The 18,793-nt window shown below is 41.9% G+C and overlaps 1 protein-coding gene across 29 annotated transcripts in view; it reads left to right on the top strand.

The window, feature by feature from the left end:
- MAGI1 (membrane associated guanylate kinase, WW and PDZ domain containing 1) overlaps positions 1-18,793 on the top strand; it is a 481,666-nt gene that overhangs the window by 376,378 nt on the left and 86,495 nt on the right. For 26 of the 29 annotated variants that reach the window (XM_073351027.1, XM_073351032.1, XM_073351026.1 and 23 more), the window contains 3 exons: positions 6,558-6,764; positions 14,454-14,664; positions 17,940-18,022. In XM_073351027.1, the coding sequence (XP_073207128.1) occupies positions 6,558-6,764; positions 14,454-14,664; positions 17,940-18,022 (501 nt within the window). The remainder of the gene's footprint in view (positions 1-6,557; positions 6,765-14,453; positions 14,665-17,939; positions 18,023-18,793) is intronic. The other 3 variants (XM_073351013.1, XM_073351009.1, XM_073351030.1) reach the window with 1 other exon arrangement.

Genomic DNA, 18,793 nt, shown 5'->3' with positions numbered 1-18,793 from the left:
TTGCATTAATATAGTATGCAATAGAGACTACTTTTTAAGATGTAAGCCATTAGTGGAAACATTGTCAAAGCACAGTATTGGAGCTTTGAAGATAGTATGCGTCCTCTGTAAGTGTTAGCTCCTCGGTGCAAAGAGAGGGCTTTTCATTTATCATTCCAAAATTATGCTTCGCTATAGGAGTCAGTGAATTCAGAACTGCAGACATAATTTTCAGAGGTGCTGTGGGCACTCCAGATCTCCTATTGACTTCTGTAGGAGCTCAGCACCTCTGAAAGTCAGGTCATAACTACTGTATGTCGCTTGTAAAATGCTTTAGGATCCTCTGGGATAATGGGTGTTGTGTGCTGTAAGGGTAAGATGATGTTAATAATGAGAGCTGAGTGGACTATTCAGTACAAATTATATTTGTTATGAATTTAGCCCCTTTTGTTTCATAAATTTCTCACAAACAAATTTAAGTTGCCTTTTCATGTATATGTTCTTTATGATTATTAGCAGGATACTGGAAACAAATAATTTCCAATTTAAGGGTGGTTCATAAACTCTTTGCTTTGACTGTTCTCTGTTTGTTATTCATTGTGCTGGCTGGGTTGCTAAGACACAGAGGGTGGTTTGCCTCTTCCTGTTTGGTTGATTGAAATAATTGATAGAGAAGTTGAAAAAACAACAAATTGCAAATACTCAAAATTCCAGTAGAAATTTCTGAATGGATGATCATTTGTACTAAGCTTTTGGAGGCCTTCAAGACTGGCAAACATTTTCCTGACTTCCTTATGGTTGTCCAAATACTCATTAATAGGAAATAATGTGACTTTCCACCCAAAGAACAGCAAACCAAACAGAAAGAACAGGAGTAGTGGGGCGGGGTGGGGGGGAGAGAATTCCCACTCCTCTGGACATAATTAAGTCTAGGCTTGAATGAAGACTGTGTGTGGATGTGTCATTGCACAAACTAAAACTATTTCCCCATGTTTATTCCTCCCCCTCGCCTATTGTTCCTCACCTGTTCTTGTCAACTGCTGGAAATGGCTCACCTTGATTATCACTACAAAAGATTTCTTTTCTCTCCTGCTGGTAATAGCTCACCTTACCTGATCACTCTCATTACAGTGTGTATGGTAACACCTGTTGTTTCATGTTCTCTCTGTATATAAAATCTCCCCACTGTATTTTCCACTGAATGCATCCGATGAAGTGCGCTGTAGCTCATGAAAGCTTATGCTCAAATAAATTGGTTAGTCTCTAAGGTGCCACAAGTCCTCCTGTTCTTTTTGCGGATACAGACTAACATGGCTGCTACTCTGAAACCAAACAGAAGTATTTTAAATTTTGATCATGAAATGAGGGATATTTTTAAAACTATTCAAACACCTCTGTAAAAAATTAACAGAAGAATTTTGAAAAGGGGACTCTCAGAGGATCAGAGAAACTACTTGACATAGATTCAAATATTTTTTAAAAAATGTGAGACCCGTGAGTAGATAAGAAAGAGCTACATTCAGTATTAACACATTGGTTTTTTGCATTGGTCAAAATCCAGACCAAACTGCTGCTAAATACCATCCGTGACAAAAGGCAATGTTTGTTTTGGGTTGTTGCTTGTTTGTGTTGGAAGTTAAATGGTGGCAGCCCAGCTTCAATGTTTACACACTTTCAGGAGATGACAATTATACCAAATGTTGCTGGTTTTGTTCGAAAAGAGAAAACCTGGCAGATGCCACAAAATAGCTCCCCCCCCCCCCCCCCAAATCAGCTGGTGTCTCCCTCTCAGCCCTTCTGCCTCTTGGTGCAGAGAGAACCCTTTCATTGACCACATATCTCCCCTGTCTGCTTCTGTACCCACGAGTCTGGAAGCTCTAGATGCCATTTCTTGTAGAGTACATGAGTGGGAGCAAATGTAAGCATTAGTTACAGCCTTTGGCTCTTTAATAATGGATGCTGTAATAGGAGCCCTGGGGCCCATTCATGCTCCAAAGGCCCAGTGCTCTGTTGCAGCACCTTCCAAATGAACTGAGCATCGAGGAGAAATATACTCATTTGTATGTAGTGAACACAAATTTTAGACACACAAGAACATTTCCATTGGGTCTAGTAGTCTCCGGTTGATGTCCTCGGAGCCGGGCTGTGGTATGGCATTTCCGCAATTTGAGGTTTTTATTCATGGTGAGTTTTTTATCTTCAGGGTGCCCTGGCAAAACACAGAAAAAGAATCAGTTCCTACCCCAAGGACCATCCATTTTAAGTTAAACAGACAGTCTAAATGAATTGCCACATTGAAACACATACAGTAGAACCTCAGAGTTAAAAACACCTCGGGAATGGAGGTTGTTCGTAACTCTGAAATGTTTGTATCTCTGAACAAGATGTTCTGGTTGTTCTTTCAAATGGTTACAATTAAACATGGATTTAATACAGCTTTGAAACTTTACTATGAAGAAGAAAAATGCTGCTTTACCTTTAATATTTTTAGTAGTTTACGTTTAACACAGTGCTTTTCTGTCTGTGCTTGATTGATGGGTGGGTGGGTGGGGGACTCCGTCGCTGCCTGATGGTGTACTTGCGGTTCCAAATGAGGTGTGTGGTTGACTGGTCAATTCGTAAATCTGGTGTTTGGAACTCTGAGGTTCTACTCCACGTACATTGAAACGTATAGCTTGACAAAAATATGAGTAGATGAGTAATCGGGCACAGTGTTCAGTTTGGATAATTGGAAGTAAGAGGGGAATTAAAGATGTTTTTAGGGAAGTTTGGTGATATTCTCCCTTGGGGGGGCGGGGAACAAAAAGTGTTGATTCAATATGATATATTCCAAAAGCAAAAATAATTTAAAAAAATACTGACCAAGTGACCTCGTGATTTTGGTTGTCAAACTTGAGGCATTTTTGCCTGATTTTTCAGAAAGTGATTGCCACTGTTCATGTTTTTATGAACTCACTCTCTAAATCAGTGGTTCTCAATCTATTTACCATTGTGGGCCTCATAAGCAGCTCCCTCTGTGTTATAAGAACAGGAGTACTTGTGGCACCTTAGAGACTTAACAAATTTATTTGAGCATAAGCTTTCGTGGGCTACAGCCCACTTCATCGGATGCATAGAATGGAACATATAGTAAGAAGATATATATATACACACACACAGATACAGAAAACATGAAAAAGTGGAGTAAGAGGTTAATTAATTAAGATGACAGGTTTCAGAGTAGCAGCCGTGTTAGTCTGTATTCGCAAAAAGAAAAGGAGTACTTGTGGCACCTTAGAGACTAACCATCTGATGAAGTGAGCTGTAGCTCACGAAAGCTTATGCTCTAATAAATTGGTTAGTCTCTAAGGTGCCACAAGTACTCCTTTTTTTTTTTTTAATTAAGATGAGCTATTATCAGCAGGAGAAAAAAATGTTTGTAGTGATAATCAAGATGGCCCGTTTAGATAGTTGACAAGAAGGTGTGAGGATACTTAACGTGGGGAAATAGATTCAATATGTGTACTGTGTTGTGGCCACATCCAAACCATTTATATACTACCTGCATGGCCCTGAGGATGTCACGTGGGCTGCAGCTGTGTGCTGAATGGGCCGCAGGTTGAGAACCATTCGTCTAAATCATGACTGGAAGAGATGAGGGGGTGAACCCATCAGAGTCAGGGAGAAATCGTCCTACCCTTTTCTTGAATTTGGTGGTGGAATTTTAACCAAGGTCCCCAGGAGACCTCTTAGCACATCTATGTTACATACTTACCACGATTATCAAAATTCTGCTCCAACTACACACCTATACACCCTTTGTTGAAAACTTTGTGTGTGTTACATATTTGTAGGTCTAACAACATATAAAATCACTGAAATAAATGCTGGACAAAGTATCTGTGTTCAGTGCCACACATGCAAGCTGAATTGCTACCCATGTATTCTATATACGCGTTGATCTTTGTAATCACCTGTTAGTATCTTTGTAAAATACACAGAGCTTAAAAAAGAAATAACCAAGTAATATTGAATCTCTGGAGAAGTACAAAATAGAGTAGGATAGATTATCTTCTCTTCCTACTTCTTTTATATTCCCCCTCCTTTCTCTCTCACATTCCTCCTCCTCCATAAAATACTCTTGCAGCATATAGAAAGTAAGAATCATTTCTCTAGCAGAGACTGCACCTGCTGTAAGATTCGACATCCCCATTAGGGGCTCTTTCCAGAGGAAGTCATTTCCTTCTCCTTATAAATTATGCATCTGTGTACATTTAAGATTCCGAAATGAAGAATAAAACAGAAAGGTATTGCTGAACATTGCTTTGCTCTACGGAGTTGACTCCTTGATCCTTTATAGACACTTGAATGGAGCTTACCGAGAATGAAGCTCTGTGTGTTGCTGTCATAGCGTTTCTACATTGCTAAATGCTCTGAGGAGGGAGTCCCTCTGATTTCTAGAAACCGTGAATTTTGAATCCCAGTCCTTGTACTCTAAGACAGACGGCAGTGCGATGGGTAAGATCTTTGTGCAGGGTAAGGCGGGAAGGCAAACTGGGATTTGCTTAGCAACAGAAGCTGGCTTTCCTTTCGCGGGCCCGCCTCAATGAACTCGCTTGATCCTTTCTCCTGGCTGGACTCTTTCTCACTCCCTGTTACCCAGTCTATCCCCATGCCCTTCACAGGGCCCACAGGTGTTAGCCTGGTTTTTCACTCTCCTTCCTGCACACAACCCTCAGACTGCTCAGGCATGATTCCTGTCTTAATTCACCCCGAAGGCCAATGGAAATAGAGCTTCAGGGATGGACTCGAGTAAAAGCTTGAAAGGAGAAGATTGATTCAACCACTCAAATGGCAGTTCAGATGAATGTTATGTTTTATGAATTAAAATTCATAATGTATGTGATTTGCACATTAAGCTCTAGTGAGCTGTAACTGGCGTTGTAAAATAACTGCCTGTTCTCCTGCAAACCTAAGGATTACTTCATTTGAGCAGTGCGTACAGCGGGTTTGTCTACATCTGTGTGTAACTCATTTATAAATTTTAAACATGTACAACACATTCTCCTATAGGCAGGGGTGTGTGTGTGTGTGTGTGTGTTTGTAATATTTATGACATATATACAGGACATGATGGTTTGGTGTGGTACATAGGTTTCATGTGTATTTATCTGGAATAATCTGCATTTTGTGTGTATATGTATATACACACACTGTATACTCTGAATGTCTGTATAGGATGGAGAGAATATATAGTACATATAGAATGGTATGGTGTCCTAAAAAGGTTTTACCAGCAAGAGTTGGATTCTGATGACACTTTTGTGCCAAATCATTCTCTCATTATTTCCTTATATGTAATCTAGTTAGCTGTAGATATAATGCATAATGTAATCAAATTTACCAGTGTGTTTTCTGAGTAGAATTTTGAAAAGAATTATGGCTGATATAAATAATGTTTATAGGGTATATATGTGCATATATAAACATGCACTTTTATATTGGGGGTGGAGAGGTAAAAATGTATTTTTGAAACTGCTTTGGGATCCCTGGGAATAAAATGCTATATTTAAATGGACAATATTTTAAGTCAATTTCTGTGGCCCAACGGCAGAAATTAAAATATGTAATAATTGTTGAAACTGGTATGAATAATTGATATTTTAAATATAGACTTGTTTGCTTATAATGTCAAATAATATAAACTGTATTCTGAATATCATAAATTTGCTTATATCATACATTCTATGGGACAGGGACTGTCTTTTTGCTCTGTGTTCGTACAGCACCTAGCACAATGGGGGTCTAAATGATGGGGGTTCATAAGTGCTACTGCAAAGTGAAGTAGATTGGAAATGCTGAAATATTTCATTGTGAAGATTGCTATCCTGGCTAGACTGAACCTGCACTTTTAGTGAATTTGCCATAAGATGGGATTTCCCTGAAAGGATCAAAATTGTCCCACAAATTGCATGTGATATTTGCCCCTAAGAGTCTTGCTTTAAAGATTTGGCTAGTTCACTTCTACTCTAACTGACCCCAACAGCTGAAATTCCTCTTTAAAGAAAGCAGGTGGCACTGGGTGTTTTCCTTTGACAAAGTGTTCCTTTAGAGAGAGATTACTTTTTCAGAAATGCAACAGCCACCCAAAAGAGCTCTTCTATTAAAGCAGGTCATCCCAGCTTTTCATCACCTATCTGGTGATAGCAGTAATGAATTTTTTATTTTCTGCAGGGTTCACTCTAAATCTGACACAGTATTGTGTGGTGCATACATATAAAAAGCCACTAATTGAAATTCAAATGTAATGAGATGAAGTTTTGCTATTCACCACAGCTGCCTTTGTTTTAGTCCTTGTACGCTCAGTGCACCTAAACAATGCAACCCTCACTTCTACTTTTAAATTCAACATGAATAAATTAAAAGGAAAGAAATCTTTCTAGTCTATTCCAGAAGTGAAATATAGTTAGAAAAACAAGAACCATTATTTTTGTCTTTTGCGGGGAGAAAGAGGTTTTGATGGAATAAGAAGAAGAATAAAAAATCTTGCGGCCTAAAATCTACTTTTTTGAACATGCAAATGTGTTTCTATTGCCTAGGTAACTATTATGGAACACCCAAGCCTCCCAGCCAACCCGTCAGTGGGAAAGTGATTACCACTGATGCTTTGCAAAACCTTCAGTCCAACTCCAAGCAGTCGACTCCAAAACGAACCAAGTCTTATAATGATATGCAAAATGCTGGAATAGTGCATACGGAGAATGAGGATGAGGATGACATCCCTGAAATGAACAGTAGCTTTACAGGTAAAGCAAAAAATATTCTTGTCCATATTATAGGATGCATTGCATTCTCCCCTCCCCCAATAGGAGCCCTGCAAAGCTGCCAGCTCTGGATTGAACCACATTGTAATCTGGGTTAGAAGTATTTCTACTGTCTTCTATTAACACATTTTCCCTAGCTCACAGAATAGTTTAAAAATGTCAGGGATTAACCTAGATGTGTATCTGTTTCCCATACAAAATTATATAGCCCATGATTCCATTTCCCCCCCCCTTAACCTATCACTATACTCAACAAAGCTAATTTGCTAAATGAAGGAGCATTATGGTTAATATAAAGCATTTCTTTCTTGAGAGTTCAGAGTAGAATTATGCCATAGACTCTTAGACTTTATCTGTGAAGGGCACATGAAATGAAGATAGATTAGAGAATTCTAAGAAAATTCACTGACTCTTTACCTTTTTGATATCTTATGTTAATGATGGTTAAAGTCTGATTAAACAGCACAGAGAGAAGCTGTATATTTTCTTCAGAACCTCCTGTAGTCACTTCGTTTTACAGTCTTACATAATCATAGATGCCTCTAAAATGGGAAGTAGCTGGGAATTCTGAGTAGACATCTCTTGCTGTGTAGAATAATTGAGAATTTCACATCTATTGTACAGGATGGGGCGTGTTTGTCATTTGAGGTACATTCATGTTCCTTTAAATAGTGTCCACTGAATTCAGTGGGCCAGATTTTGCCCTCAATTGCATTAGGATAGATCTATTGGTCCTGCTTTGAGCTGGGGGTTAGACTAGATGACCTCCTGAGGTCCCTTCCAACCCTGATATTCTATGACTCCATCAATTCCAAATGAGATGGAGCCCACTTGACAGGAGTGTATGTTCCAAATGATTGGACAGCACCTAGAGGAAAGTAAAATAAATTATTTTAAATCCTTATAAGCATCACACTAATCATTTTGCTCTTGGAGAGGCAGAAGCCGTTTTGTAAAAAGATGTGATGTAGTATTGGAGAGCATGTAAATATTCTGAACCTTTTCCTGTGGACAATTAAAAGCAGCTGCTATTGCAAAAGTTTTAATGAAAATCTGAAACTCTTTGTCATCTTGAAATATTTTGAACAATGTGTTATTTTGTTGGAAACTAAATCTGCGTTGATCCTCACTCCCACCTGTGACTTTTCCCTCTGCTGTTTTCGCTTGATTTTCAGCCAGGCCGCAAAAAATCAAGGAAGTGTTCATTACCACTGACACTTCTACCCATTGTAATCAGGGGTCTGTGGAGCAAGTTGGATGCATTTGAAACAAATTGTTCCCTCTTCACTCTCTCTCCCCACTGTTTTTCTTTTAATTGCTGGCCACGTATTTCTTACCTACACCAAAGCCTTCTCAAGCACGTATAGTTTACTCCTTCTGTTCCCTGTGGTACATCCCCCAGTGTGCTGGGGCTGGCCCACAGAGAGTCAATGAGATGTGAAAGCAAACTTGGTCTGCTTAAGAAGTCCTTGTGTTTCACTTTCTAAAATGTCCTGTGCCTGTCAACGGGTCTCACACTGATCTCTCTGATGTTAATTTGATCTCATGCTTCAGCCTGCAGGGGTCTTGAAGGAACTTTTTTTTTCTCTGATGCACAATCTGGGTCGGGGGTTCACCTAAAGCATCCAAGATCAGCCACAGCTGGAGATGGGATACTGGTTGGGGTGGACCAGTGCTCTGAGGTGGTACAGACAATCCACTGTTTGAGATGCCAGATGGATGTGTCTTGCTCACATGCTCAGGGTCTAGCTGATTGCCAGATTTTGAGTCACGAAGGAATTTTGCCCCAAGTGAGATTGGCAGGGATTTTGGTTTTGTTCTGCCTTTCTCTGCAGCCGGGGAATGGATCGCCTAGGCATATTTCACCTTACCAATTCCCTCCCATCACCGGCATCGCAGGGTGTCCAGTTCTCTGCCTATGGCACCCAAGAGTTTAGTCTCCTGAGGACTAAAATCCCTTCATTTTACTGAAGTGACTGGGCTCAACATGAGGGTATTTGGGTGAAATTTGGTGACTTGTGAATTGCAGGAGGTCAGACTACATGATCTAACAGTCCCTTCTGGCCTTAAACTGCATGAAACTATGGTGCTGCCCCTCTGGCCCAGAGACTAGGAGCATTGCGGGAAAGCTGTCGCCTGCCGGAAGCTGACCACTCCGCTGCTCAGTGCTGGCAGGCTCAGAGCAAGAGACTAAATGGCTCTGTCCAAATTCCACTGAGGTAAATGGGAACTGGTTCAAGCCCTTAGTCAGGATTTAAACACTGATCCTGTATCTTGGTAGCCCAGAACTTTCAAGTAGCGTCCTTATGATTTATATAGGGCTGCACATCTTTTCAGCTGCTGTGCAAGCATTAATTAAGCCTCACAATGCTCCCATGAGGCATGGAAGCAGTGAACGGTGTTGTTCTCATTTTCACAACCAGGAAACAGAGAGAAGTAAATTGCCTCATTTCGGAGATGGTTGAGCTCCATGTGCATTGCAAGCTGTCAGAGTCTCTGAAAATCAGGCCAGAAGTGATTGGCACAGGATTATGTAGCAGGTTGGTGAAAGAGCCAGGACTAGAACTCAGAAGCCCTTGGCTCACACTCCTCTGCTTAATCAACACCATTACCTAGTTTCTTTCCAAACTATGGGCAGGACTCTCAGTTGGTGTCAATTGGCCTTGCTCCTGTTATTTCAGTGGAGCTGTGCTGTTGATTTTCCTCTAAGGGCCAGATTTTCAAAGTTACTTAGGTGACGAAACATGTTCCTGGTGGGATTTTCAAAGCTATGCACCTAAATCTCATTGGTGGTAGCACTTCAGGTCCAGATTTTCAAAAGTATGTAAGTCTTTCTGCCAGCGCAGCACATTCCTTCCATGCGTAGAAGCCTGGTTGTCAGGTCTGCTGAAACATTTGCGCTTGCAGATAGATATCCGTGGAGGGACATGCCACTTTCTGTGTGAGATAGCAAGTGGTAGTCACTGGAGAGATGCCTGTGACCATTCTTTCCTTGATCTTTATTCAGCCTAATGTTGCATTTTAAAGCTGAGTCAGCAGCCACAGCATTACTGTAACAGATCAGAAACAGAGAAGCCAACTAAACATTTACGGTTGCTCTTGTTTCAGAAACACAGAAGTTAACTGAGGTTTTATAAATGCTCCTGCACTTTCTTTTCATTGTTTTCTTTTTGCTGTTAAGAGCAACCAAAGAAAGTAGCTGTCAGTATAATCAGAAATTATAGCATTTCCACACAGAACAGGAGGTTTTTCTGCTGTTATCACTCTCTCCGTGTTATTGGGTCAGGTCCTGATCCCACTAAGACCAGTGCACATCATGAGTCACTCCGTTGAAGTCACTAGAGTTACACCCGTGTGAAATGAGTTTCAGACCCATCCTCCACTCTGGCCCGTAGGCATTTCCTGTACATACATTGTATTGAAATTGCCAACTGTTATTCCCTTGTCCTCTGTCTGCTTGTGAGCTTCTTGGAGCAGGGACCATCCTCCTTAAGTGTTTGGAAAGCACATGAAGTGGGCACTAGAGCAAATGAACAGGAACAATAGTACTGGGGCAGACTACTGCCCTGGAAACAGCGAGCCTTATGGAGGAGGATTCTTTGATCGCGGCCCTTCTTGATCAAGAACCCCAAGACGTGGGAGAAGTCTCCAGACATTCTTTTCCCTTAATTCTCTCTCCCTTGAAGGGGCTTTCTCTTAGGCCTGGTTTGCGTGAAATATCCCCAAATCAACTGTCTAAGACCATGAAACACAAGATTAATTAAAAATAGGGAAGAAAGTTCAGATTAACAAAACAAGTGATATTCACAATTATTATTATTTATATTTCAGTAACATCTAGGAGCCCCAGTGATGCCGGGATGCTTTTATAGAAGGGGTGCTGAGAGCCACTGAACCAAACAGTAAATGCTGTATATAATGGAAACCACTTCAAGTCAGGGGGTGCTGCAGCACCCCCCGCACCCCTAGTTCCAGCACCTAAGCAGTGATGGACTGTGACCCCCTTGTGCTGGGCGCTGCACAAACACAGAACAAAAAGACCCCAAGGAGCTTACAATATGTCAGGCTTGGCATTTGACAGAGCCTCGTCTGTCTAGGTACAGAGGCTTACTCGTGGTGGACAGGAGTTCTCTGGCTCGTGTTACGTAGGGGATGAAACGAGATGCTCACAGTGGTCACGAGCAGATCTACACTTAAAACACTGCATCGGCTCTGCCACGCCGCTGTAGTGCTTCAGTGAAGACCCTCTATGCTGAAGGGAGAGAGCTCTCTTATCAGCGTAGTTAATCCACCTCCCTGAGAGGCAGTAACTATGCTGACTGGAAAGTTTCTCCAGCTGACCTAGCGATGTCTGCACTAAGGGTGGGGTGGGTGTAACCACATCGCACAGGGCCATGGATTTTTCACACCCTGGAGCGACATCGTTATACCAGTGTAAGTCTGTAGTGAGACCAGATCTTAAAGTCTATGTCTCTATAACAGCTTTTTTAGGAAAACCATCTCTTGTCGTCCATTTCCTTGGTCAACTTCTCAACCTGTTAGCCAGGCAGTATCTCAGAGACGTATCTCCTTGTCTATTTTTTTCCTTCGAGTCCTGTTGATTCTCTGAGTCTCTTTCCCAGCCCATTAAGTCCCTTTGATATGCCTGGCTCCTCCTTATACCAGGCATCCCCTTGTCCCTACTCCCCCCCAGGTGAAGCTCCCAGATTTTTTTCAGGATTGTGTTCAGTTTGTTTGTTCCATCTTTGCTTCTGACCACCCCCAAAAGTTACTTTGAAGGTAAATCCCCCTGAGGTTTGGAACCCTTATCGCAGCTCTGCACCCCTTTTGCAAAACTCCATATTGCTGAATATAAATCCTGAAACCTCACATCTTGTGACTTTGCAACTCCCACCCCACCCATCCATCCCTCACAGGACCTACTGCTGGGAAAAGGTCATTCTGAGATCTAATTAATCTCCTTTCTAATGGGAACTGGCCCTGATGAGAACAGTTAACTGTGAAACCAACACACAGTTTTGCCTTTTACAGAGACAGGAGGTATATATTCACTATAATTCCCTCTGACTCGTGTTTTCTACTCTGTGAGTTAATGAAGATACAAATAATCTGTCACCATGAGATCAGACTTCGGCCCCTTGTCTCCACCAACTGAGCACAAACATCTGGATAGAAGAGCATTGGCCCACGCAGGTCAAAAGACTTTTTCATGCTTATTTCATGCCAGGGATAACTCTGCTAACCATATTAAAATTCTCCGTGTTCTGCAGAGGACCTGTCTTAGACTTGTGTTTTCAAGCTTTGGCATGTTTACACTAATGATCTGACGAGTAAGGGAGGAATGAATCATATTTTAGTTTCTTAATCTTGCCAATCTCTACTTAAAAATATTTAAAGGTGCAAATGCAGGAAGCAGACAGTGGGGGTGTTGAACTAATCTTGATAATTTTTTTATTTTTCTGGTTTAGAAAATATTATATCAGTGCCTTTCCTGTTCACAGAAACAGCAGGCAGGGCTCCCCCATGGCAAGGAGTTGGGATTTAGACTGGCCAGTAACTCTTGCTTTGGAAGACTGTTGTGGATTTCCACCCCCTTCAAGAAGCAAAGCTCCCTTGCAGAGCGGTCCCCAGGGGATAGCGAATCAGGGTGACCGCTCTGGGCCCCGCATTTTGGGGGGGCCCTGCGGGTCAGCGCGATTGGCCAGTGCTGCATGGGCAGCAGGTGAACCGCTGGCTGGGGGAGGCTACCCTCAGGCCCGCCCCTTCCACCCAAGGGAGAGTGCACCCAGCCCCAGGAAGGCAGGCGACGTGGCCCCAGCCTCCTGGAGCCCAGCGGCACTGCCGAAGCGGGGCCGTGGGGGGGGGGGGGGGCAGTGCCATCAGGCCCATGCCTGGCTGTTTGGGGAGGCGCCGCCTCCACCAGCCTCCCCTACTCGCTCCCGGCGTGGTCGGTTCTGGAAGTGATGTCACTTCCGCCCCGGGCCCCGCACGCCCTAGGGGCGGCCGTGCTCCCTTTACTGAGCTATGTCTACACTTAGCAGCCTATTGCGGCCCAGCTTCAGGGCTGCAGCCGTGCCCCTGTAGCACTTCGGTGTAGACCAGTGGTTCTCACCCTGCAGGCCGCTTGTGGGCCAATCAGCGCACAGCTGCGGCCCATGTGACATCCTCAGGGTCATACAGATGGAATATATATTGTGTCGATGCGGCCCACAGAACGCATAGAGAGATGCATATGCAGCCTACCATGGTAAATAGGTTGAGGACTACTGGTGTAGACGCTCACTGCAACAGGAGGGGTTCTCCTGTCACTATAGTAACTCCAGCTTTCCGAGAGGTAGTAACTAGGTCAGCGGTTGACCTAGCGCTGTCTACATGGGGACATGGGTCAGCTTAAGTCTGTCACTCAGGGATGTGGATTTTTCACACCCCCGAGCATGACATAGCTGGGTCGATCTAATTTTCTCTTGTACCCCAGCCCCAAGACACAGCAGTGTTTAGAACATCTGTAAACTAAGGCCTGGTCTACACTGTAAAGTTATCTCCGTGATGCTATGTCAGCCGGGGTGTGAAAAAACTTATGCTGACCTAAACTCTCAGTGTAGATGCCAACAGAAGAGTTCCCTTGACATAGCTAACTTAGGCCTGGTCTGCACTTAAAATGTAGGCTGACCTAGCTGTGTCACTCAGGGCTGTGAAAATGTTTGTACCTCTGTAGACGCAGCTACTCTGTTGCTTATGTGTAGACATAGCCTTGCTCAGGGAGTTAGCGTTCGTACACTCACGGGAAACCCCCTTCTGTGGGGCAGGCCGAGCCTATGCTACCGGGCTATGCCAACGTAGCTATGTAATTAGAGTCTCCATCGTGTAATTAGGAGCAGAGATCCAGTTTGTGTGGAGCAGCTCCTAAGGTTTAAGGATGTGAGGAGATGCTACAGAGACCATACACTGTTGCCATTTTGGAGGGTGGGTTAGGGTCTGCAGGGATCCAATGACCCCATTCCCTCACTGTCCCCCACGCCCACCCCCTAAATACTGCAAGCAGAGATTTTTCCTCAAGAGAGAGGAGAACCATGCACCCATCACTAGGGACTATACTATTGCTAGGATTTTACATGGAAGGCACTTAGAGGCTCTGGAGATGAGTAGCATTGTAAAACCCCATGGATGGGGGCAGAACAGATTGTTGCAATCCTGTTACAGCAGGATCTCATGACTATTATAAAACATTGAAATAAATTATTTTCATTGCTTAATATGAAATTGTTTAATATGAAAAAACTCTACCACTTCATTGAATTTCTATGGCACTTGTGCTCCAAGGTACCTTAGGCAATTCTGAAACTCTCCCAATCGATCCTTCTGCTGAAAGGAATCTTATTCTCTTGGGCCCCAACCCCACAAGTTGTTCTTTGTGGGTGGGCCCTTGCACCCTTTCAGAGCCCCATTGAACTCAGTTACTTCAGCAGGCCCCAGTTTGCAGGATTGAGGCTTTAGAGGCAACAGCTACAGGAAAACTCACTATCAGTCTCCCAAGTCCTGTGCTTTGAAAGGTGAGTCGAGTCTTTGGAACCAATATCAATGCAGGTATGGACACAAACAAATGAACAAGGAAGAAAAAGTGGTACAAATATTTGAGTGTGTTTACCGATAATCCTTTTTGTGATTCTACAGCAGATTCTGGGGACCAAGACGAGCACAATATACATAGTATAAGAGAAACAACGCCACCACCTGTGAATAATAGCATCACCGCCGTTCCCACCACGGAACCATCTCAGAAGCTCCCTCAATACCTACCTCCTTCTGCAGAGGAAAACCTAGGTCCTCTACCTGAAAACTGGGAGATGGCCTATACCGAGAATGGAGAAGTCTATTTCATAGAGTAAAGCTCATATTTATTTTGTGTGTGTGTGTGTGTGTGTGTGTGTAATCTCTGTCTGCAAATGTACATACAAACCATGTGTATTTAATGTCTACAGTTGCTTTTGAGAACTAAAAGATCTTGACCAGTTGTAAGACGTTGCAGTGCTCCTACTTGTGCATTTCCTGAGTGGATCAAGCAGCCAAACTCTTCCAGAGTTCAGAGGTGTTGAAAATCCAATAAATTTCCGGAGCTACTGTAGTTTTTTACAAAGATAGTTACAAGAGCTACCGGCAGTTAAAAATATTGGTTAGTTTTCTAGTTTGGGATGAAAGCTTCTAATGGAAAGACGTTAAGAACTCTCTTTCAGAGCCTGCCTGTGTACATCAGAATGGTCGGGAAAATTCCTCCAACCCCATGCTCAATCAGTAGCAGAGCCCGGGAGCTAACTTGGTACACTGCTGTTCTCATTAAAGAGGAGGGTCCAAATTGGATGCTGACATGCTCCAGTGGGCTTGCACAGGGCATAACTCAGAGCCAAATTTGGCACACAGTATTTGGAAGAACCAGGAAGACATAGTGCTGTGGATACTTTTTGCTTGACAGCTCTGTAGTGTCAGCTGCTTTAAAGTGGTCTTAATATTGATTTTTTTTTGTACCATGAATAATAGTCTCTAATTGTACTTAAAAAGACTGATTAAGACTTGAGCAGCAGCTAAAACAGGACTGTCTAATATGAGAGGTTCCTCAGACAGAGTTAGCTAGTCATCAGAAGAGTGCAAATAGTGTTTGTAGCCTGAAAACAAGCTAAACAAATCTCATAGCTGTCTTTATGAGTATGGGGCAAGGAATTCGAATTTGGTTCTGAAGGTTAGTATACTGTAGTAATGGAAACTGAGGCCCTCTATCTACAGACCAAATACGGTGCATCCAGATACAAAGCTGGCTTTTCCTTTATATAGTACTTAGACCAGAACCTCAGCTTTGACATGTTAAAAATCCCTACTATTTTCTATGGGTGAGATAACTGCCAAACTGACTTTGATTTAAAGGAGTTATGCTACATTATTGTCTGGTGGAGTGACTATGATCCTCTAATGTCTAGAATTGAAGTTACCGTGTCCTTTGGGAGAGATTCTTGGGAGGTCACACCACCGGCAAGGGCAGACCAGCAATCCTCTGTGCAGCACGGCCTCGCATACACTGTGTGTGCAAGATTATTCTAATGGGGGTGGGGACAGGCCCAGACGGTTCCCAAAAGTACCAGAATACCAAGTATTTTGAGGATGCAGCGGTAGTCACCCTGTTTGTGCTTTAATTTGAATTGAGACAGGTCCATTATACTAATAATGGTGCTCTGCCCTCAGTTGTAACTGAATGGTGATTTTGTGCTACTACCTTCATTCTTTGAAACAGTTTTTGGAGGCAGAGTGATTTATTATGCATTTATGCAGTCTTTTAATGAGCTAAAGCCCTGAATTGCCAAATGATCTTTAAAGACTTGTTAGCTCTTTTGTGACAAAATTTAGGGAGGAGAAGGATGTTTCTGTTATCAAAATCATGTATGTGTCCACTAGAACTTACTTCTGGATCTATCCTTACTTCTATGTGCATACTTGATTCTTTAATACTGTTGCAAGTCATGCCGCAAAACAGGGAGAAGAGAGAGGATGGGTGTGATTCAGTTCATAACAAATAATAATGATCTCAGCTATTGCCCACAGATCAACTATGTTTCAGTGTAACTTTAGAAAAAGAAAACAAATCCCACCCAATGATTTTGTACACCTCGCTGGTTACAGGGTTGGGAGCAGAAATTCCATGTGAAAGGCTGCTTTTATAATATTCCCTGTCCAAACAAAACCAGGGAATATTGCAAATAGCACAAAAGTTCGTTCTCTTGAGTTTATCAGATGGAGGAGGCTTGGATAAATTTTGTATGCTTAAGCTAGCAAGACCTTATGGGGTTCTCCTGTCACTGGGAATGACCCACCGGACTGACAATTGCTAAAAATATGCAAATACTGTACCAATCCATATCACCACCATTTTCCCTAGCAAACCGCAAACCTTTTATACATTGGAGGAACCCCTTTGCTTTATTATTGATGATTTGTCTTGCTTTGCTAGAGTTCAATTTACTAGTCTGAGAAACCCAAACCACGACCAATGAATTCATCAGAAACTCTCTGAAGTGCACAAAAGAACTGAATGTGTTCCTTCTGCACTGGGAAGGCTGACTAATGAAATGGGTGAAACCAAGGACCTTTTACTACAGCACTCAGACACAAGAATAAATCAGACGTGGAGTCTTCTCCGAGTTTGCTGGTTGGCTGTTAGTCCTGAAAGTAACATAGTCCTCATTACATTATTTCTTAGTTCACAAGGGTTGTTGTGAGGTCTAGTTAAAATTTGTTAAACCTCTTTGAGAACTTTGAATGTGGAGTGAACAGTATCAATGTGATATTAGAACTAAGCACTATTAAACAGAGCCAAAGGCTAAGCTAGATAAATGATATTTCAGTTTTAGAAGAGGTTAGTCTCTTCAGGTTAGATAATATGCAGAAGAATGCATCAAGCACCAGGACTAGTTTATAGATTTAAGAGATTATATTACCCCTTGTCCTAAGACACAAACCAAAATAAGGAGAAAAGCATCCCTACAAAGTATATTTAAAGAGGATGTACACACAATCTTCATCCTTAGGACAGAAGTCAGGAGCTGGTCCATGGACTCGTGAATAGAAAGAGTTGAAAGTTGCGCTGGTCACGATTTCCATCACAGATTTTGATATAAAAGTTTTTCCTGTTAATAGAAACATTTTCATTGGAAATATCTGTTCTGATTGATGTTTTCTCTCAAAACCCAACAAATTTCGAAGAAAAATTTAGAGGAAATTAAAAAAAAAATTTAAAATTTCCTTGAGGAAATAACCCATTTCCCAGCCAGCTCTCGGTGGCAGATGAGTCCACGAATTAGCCTCCACATTAAAATGTGATCCAGAGTGTAAGTGAAAGTTTACCGGTCCCTGCTGTAGTTACCCCTGTGCCTTTCACATGAATTTCTGACTTCTAGTGCTGACTGTTTTTAAAATCTCAGATATTTTTTTCCTATCAATGCTGAAAGTCTCTTGACTTGCTAGCCGGTTTTATAAAACATAACGTTGTTATATTTCTTCTGAAATAAAAATATGCTTTCAGCTCAGTTGAATCATAGAGAGGGCACATGTTTTTCTGTCACTGGTACTTTAGCTCGGTTTATTAACAAAGGTCATATTTCCATTTCTGGTTTGCAGCCATAATACTAAAACAACATCTTGGCTAGACCCACGGTGCCTGAACAAACAGCAGAAGCCTCTAGAAGAATGTGAAGATGATGGTAAGGGACTGAAAACAGTGAACTAAAACTTAGTGTGTTTGCTCTAATTTAGGTAAATAGATCCCCCCCCCAACAATACTATGATTGCAAAATGTAAAATAAAGAACCAAGAGTGCACAGAGATAACCACTATGAACATGAGTTTGTTATACAATCACTACGCACATGTAAGGTGAATCATCATGATTTTCAAATGATCTTGAGTCAGACAATCACAGAAGTATTAGAACGAGGAGGCATCCATTTTTGCACAAAAGGATTTGAATGTTCATTGTTGCTGAAAGAGACCAAGGTCCTTTGAATGCATGCGCTAGCTAGCACGCCTGGGCAGGCATGGAGTAAATGGTGCTCTGCATGGCCCATTGCCTTATGCGGTGGTTAGTATGTTTTAAGTGGATCCAAAGGACATTATTATTTCCTCATTTGGGTAGAATTAAAAGGTTAATGTATTGCTTCACTTTTGAACGTTACATTCTGGTAGTCTGGTTAGCATTATGATTGCTAAAGAGAAATTATATTTGGAAATCATGGATTTTTATCACTTAATTTGCACCAATACCATTTTGCATTCCTTGAGATGTTGAAAATGCAAGCCAATGTTCAGTTTGAAGGCACATAAATAAATCAAGCATCCCAATCTGTGACTGGAAGAGGAGGTATTTCTCTTAAGTTTACCTTTAAAAAGGCACCAAAACAAAAAGTTCAGTACAAAAAAATTGCAAAAATAATAAGGGCCAGTAAAACATTTGTGAAAATATGCACACAAATTTT

Source organism: Lepidochelys kempii, chromosome 7, assembly GCF_965140265.1.
Source record: "Lepidochelys kempii isolate rLepKem1 chromosome 7, rLepKem1.hap2, whole genome shotgun sequence".
Lineage (NCBI taxonomy): Eukaryota > Metazoa > Chordata > Testudines > Cheloniidae > Lepidochelys > Lepidochelys kempii.
Note: the sequence above shows the minus strand (reverse complement) of the source record. Positions and strands in the feature narration are given on the sequence as shown.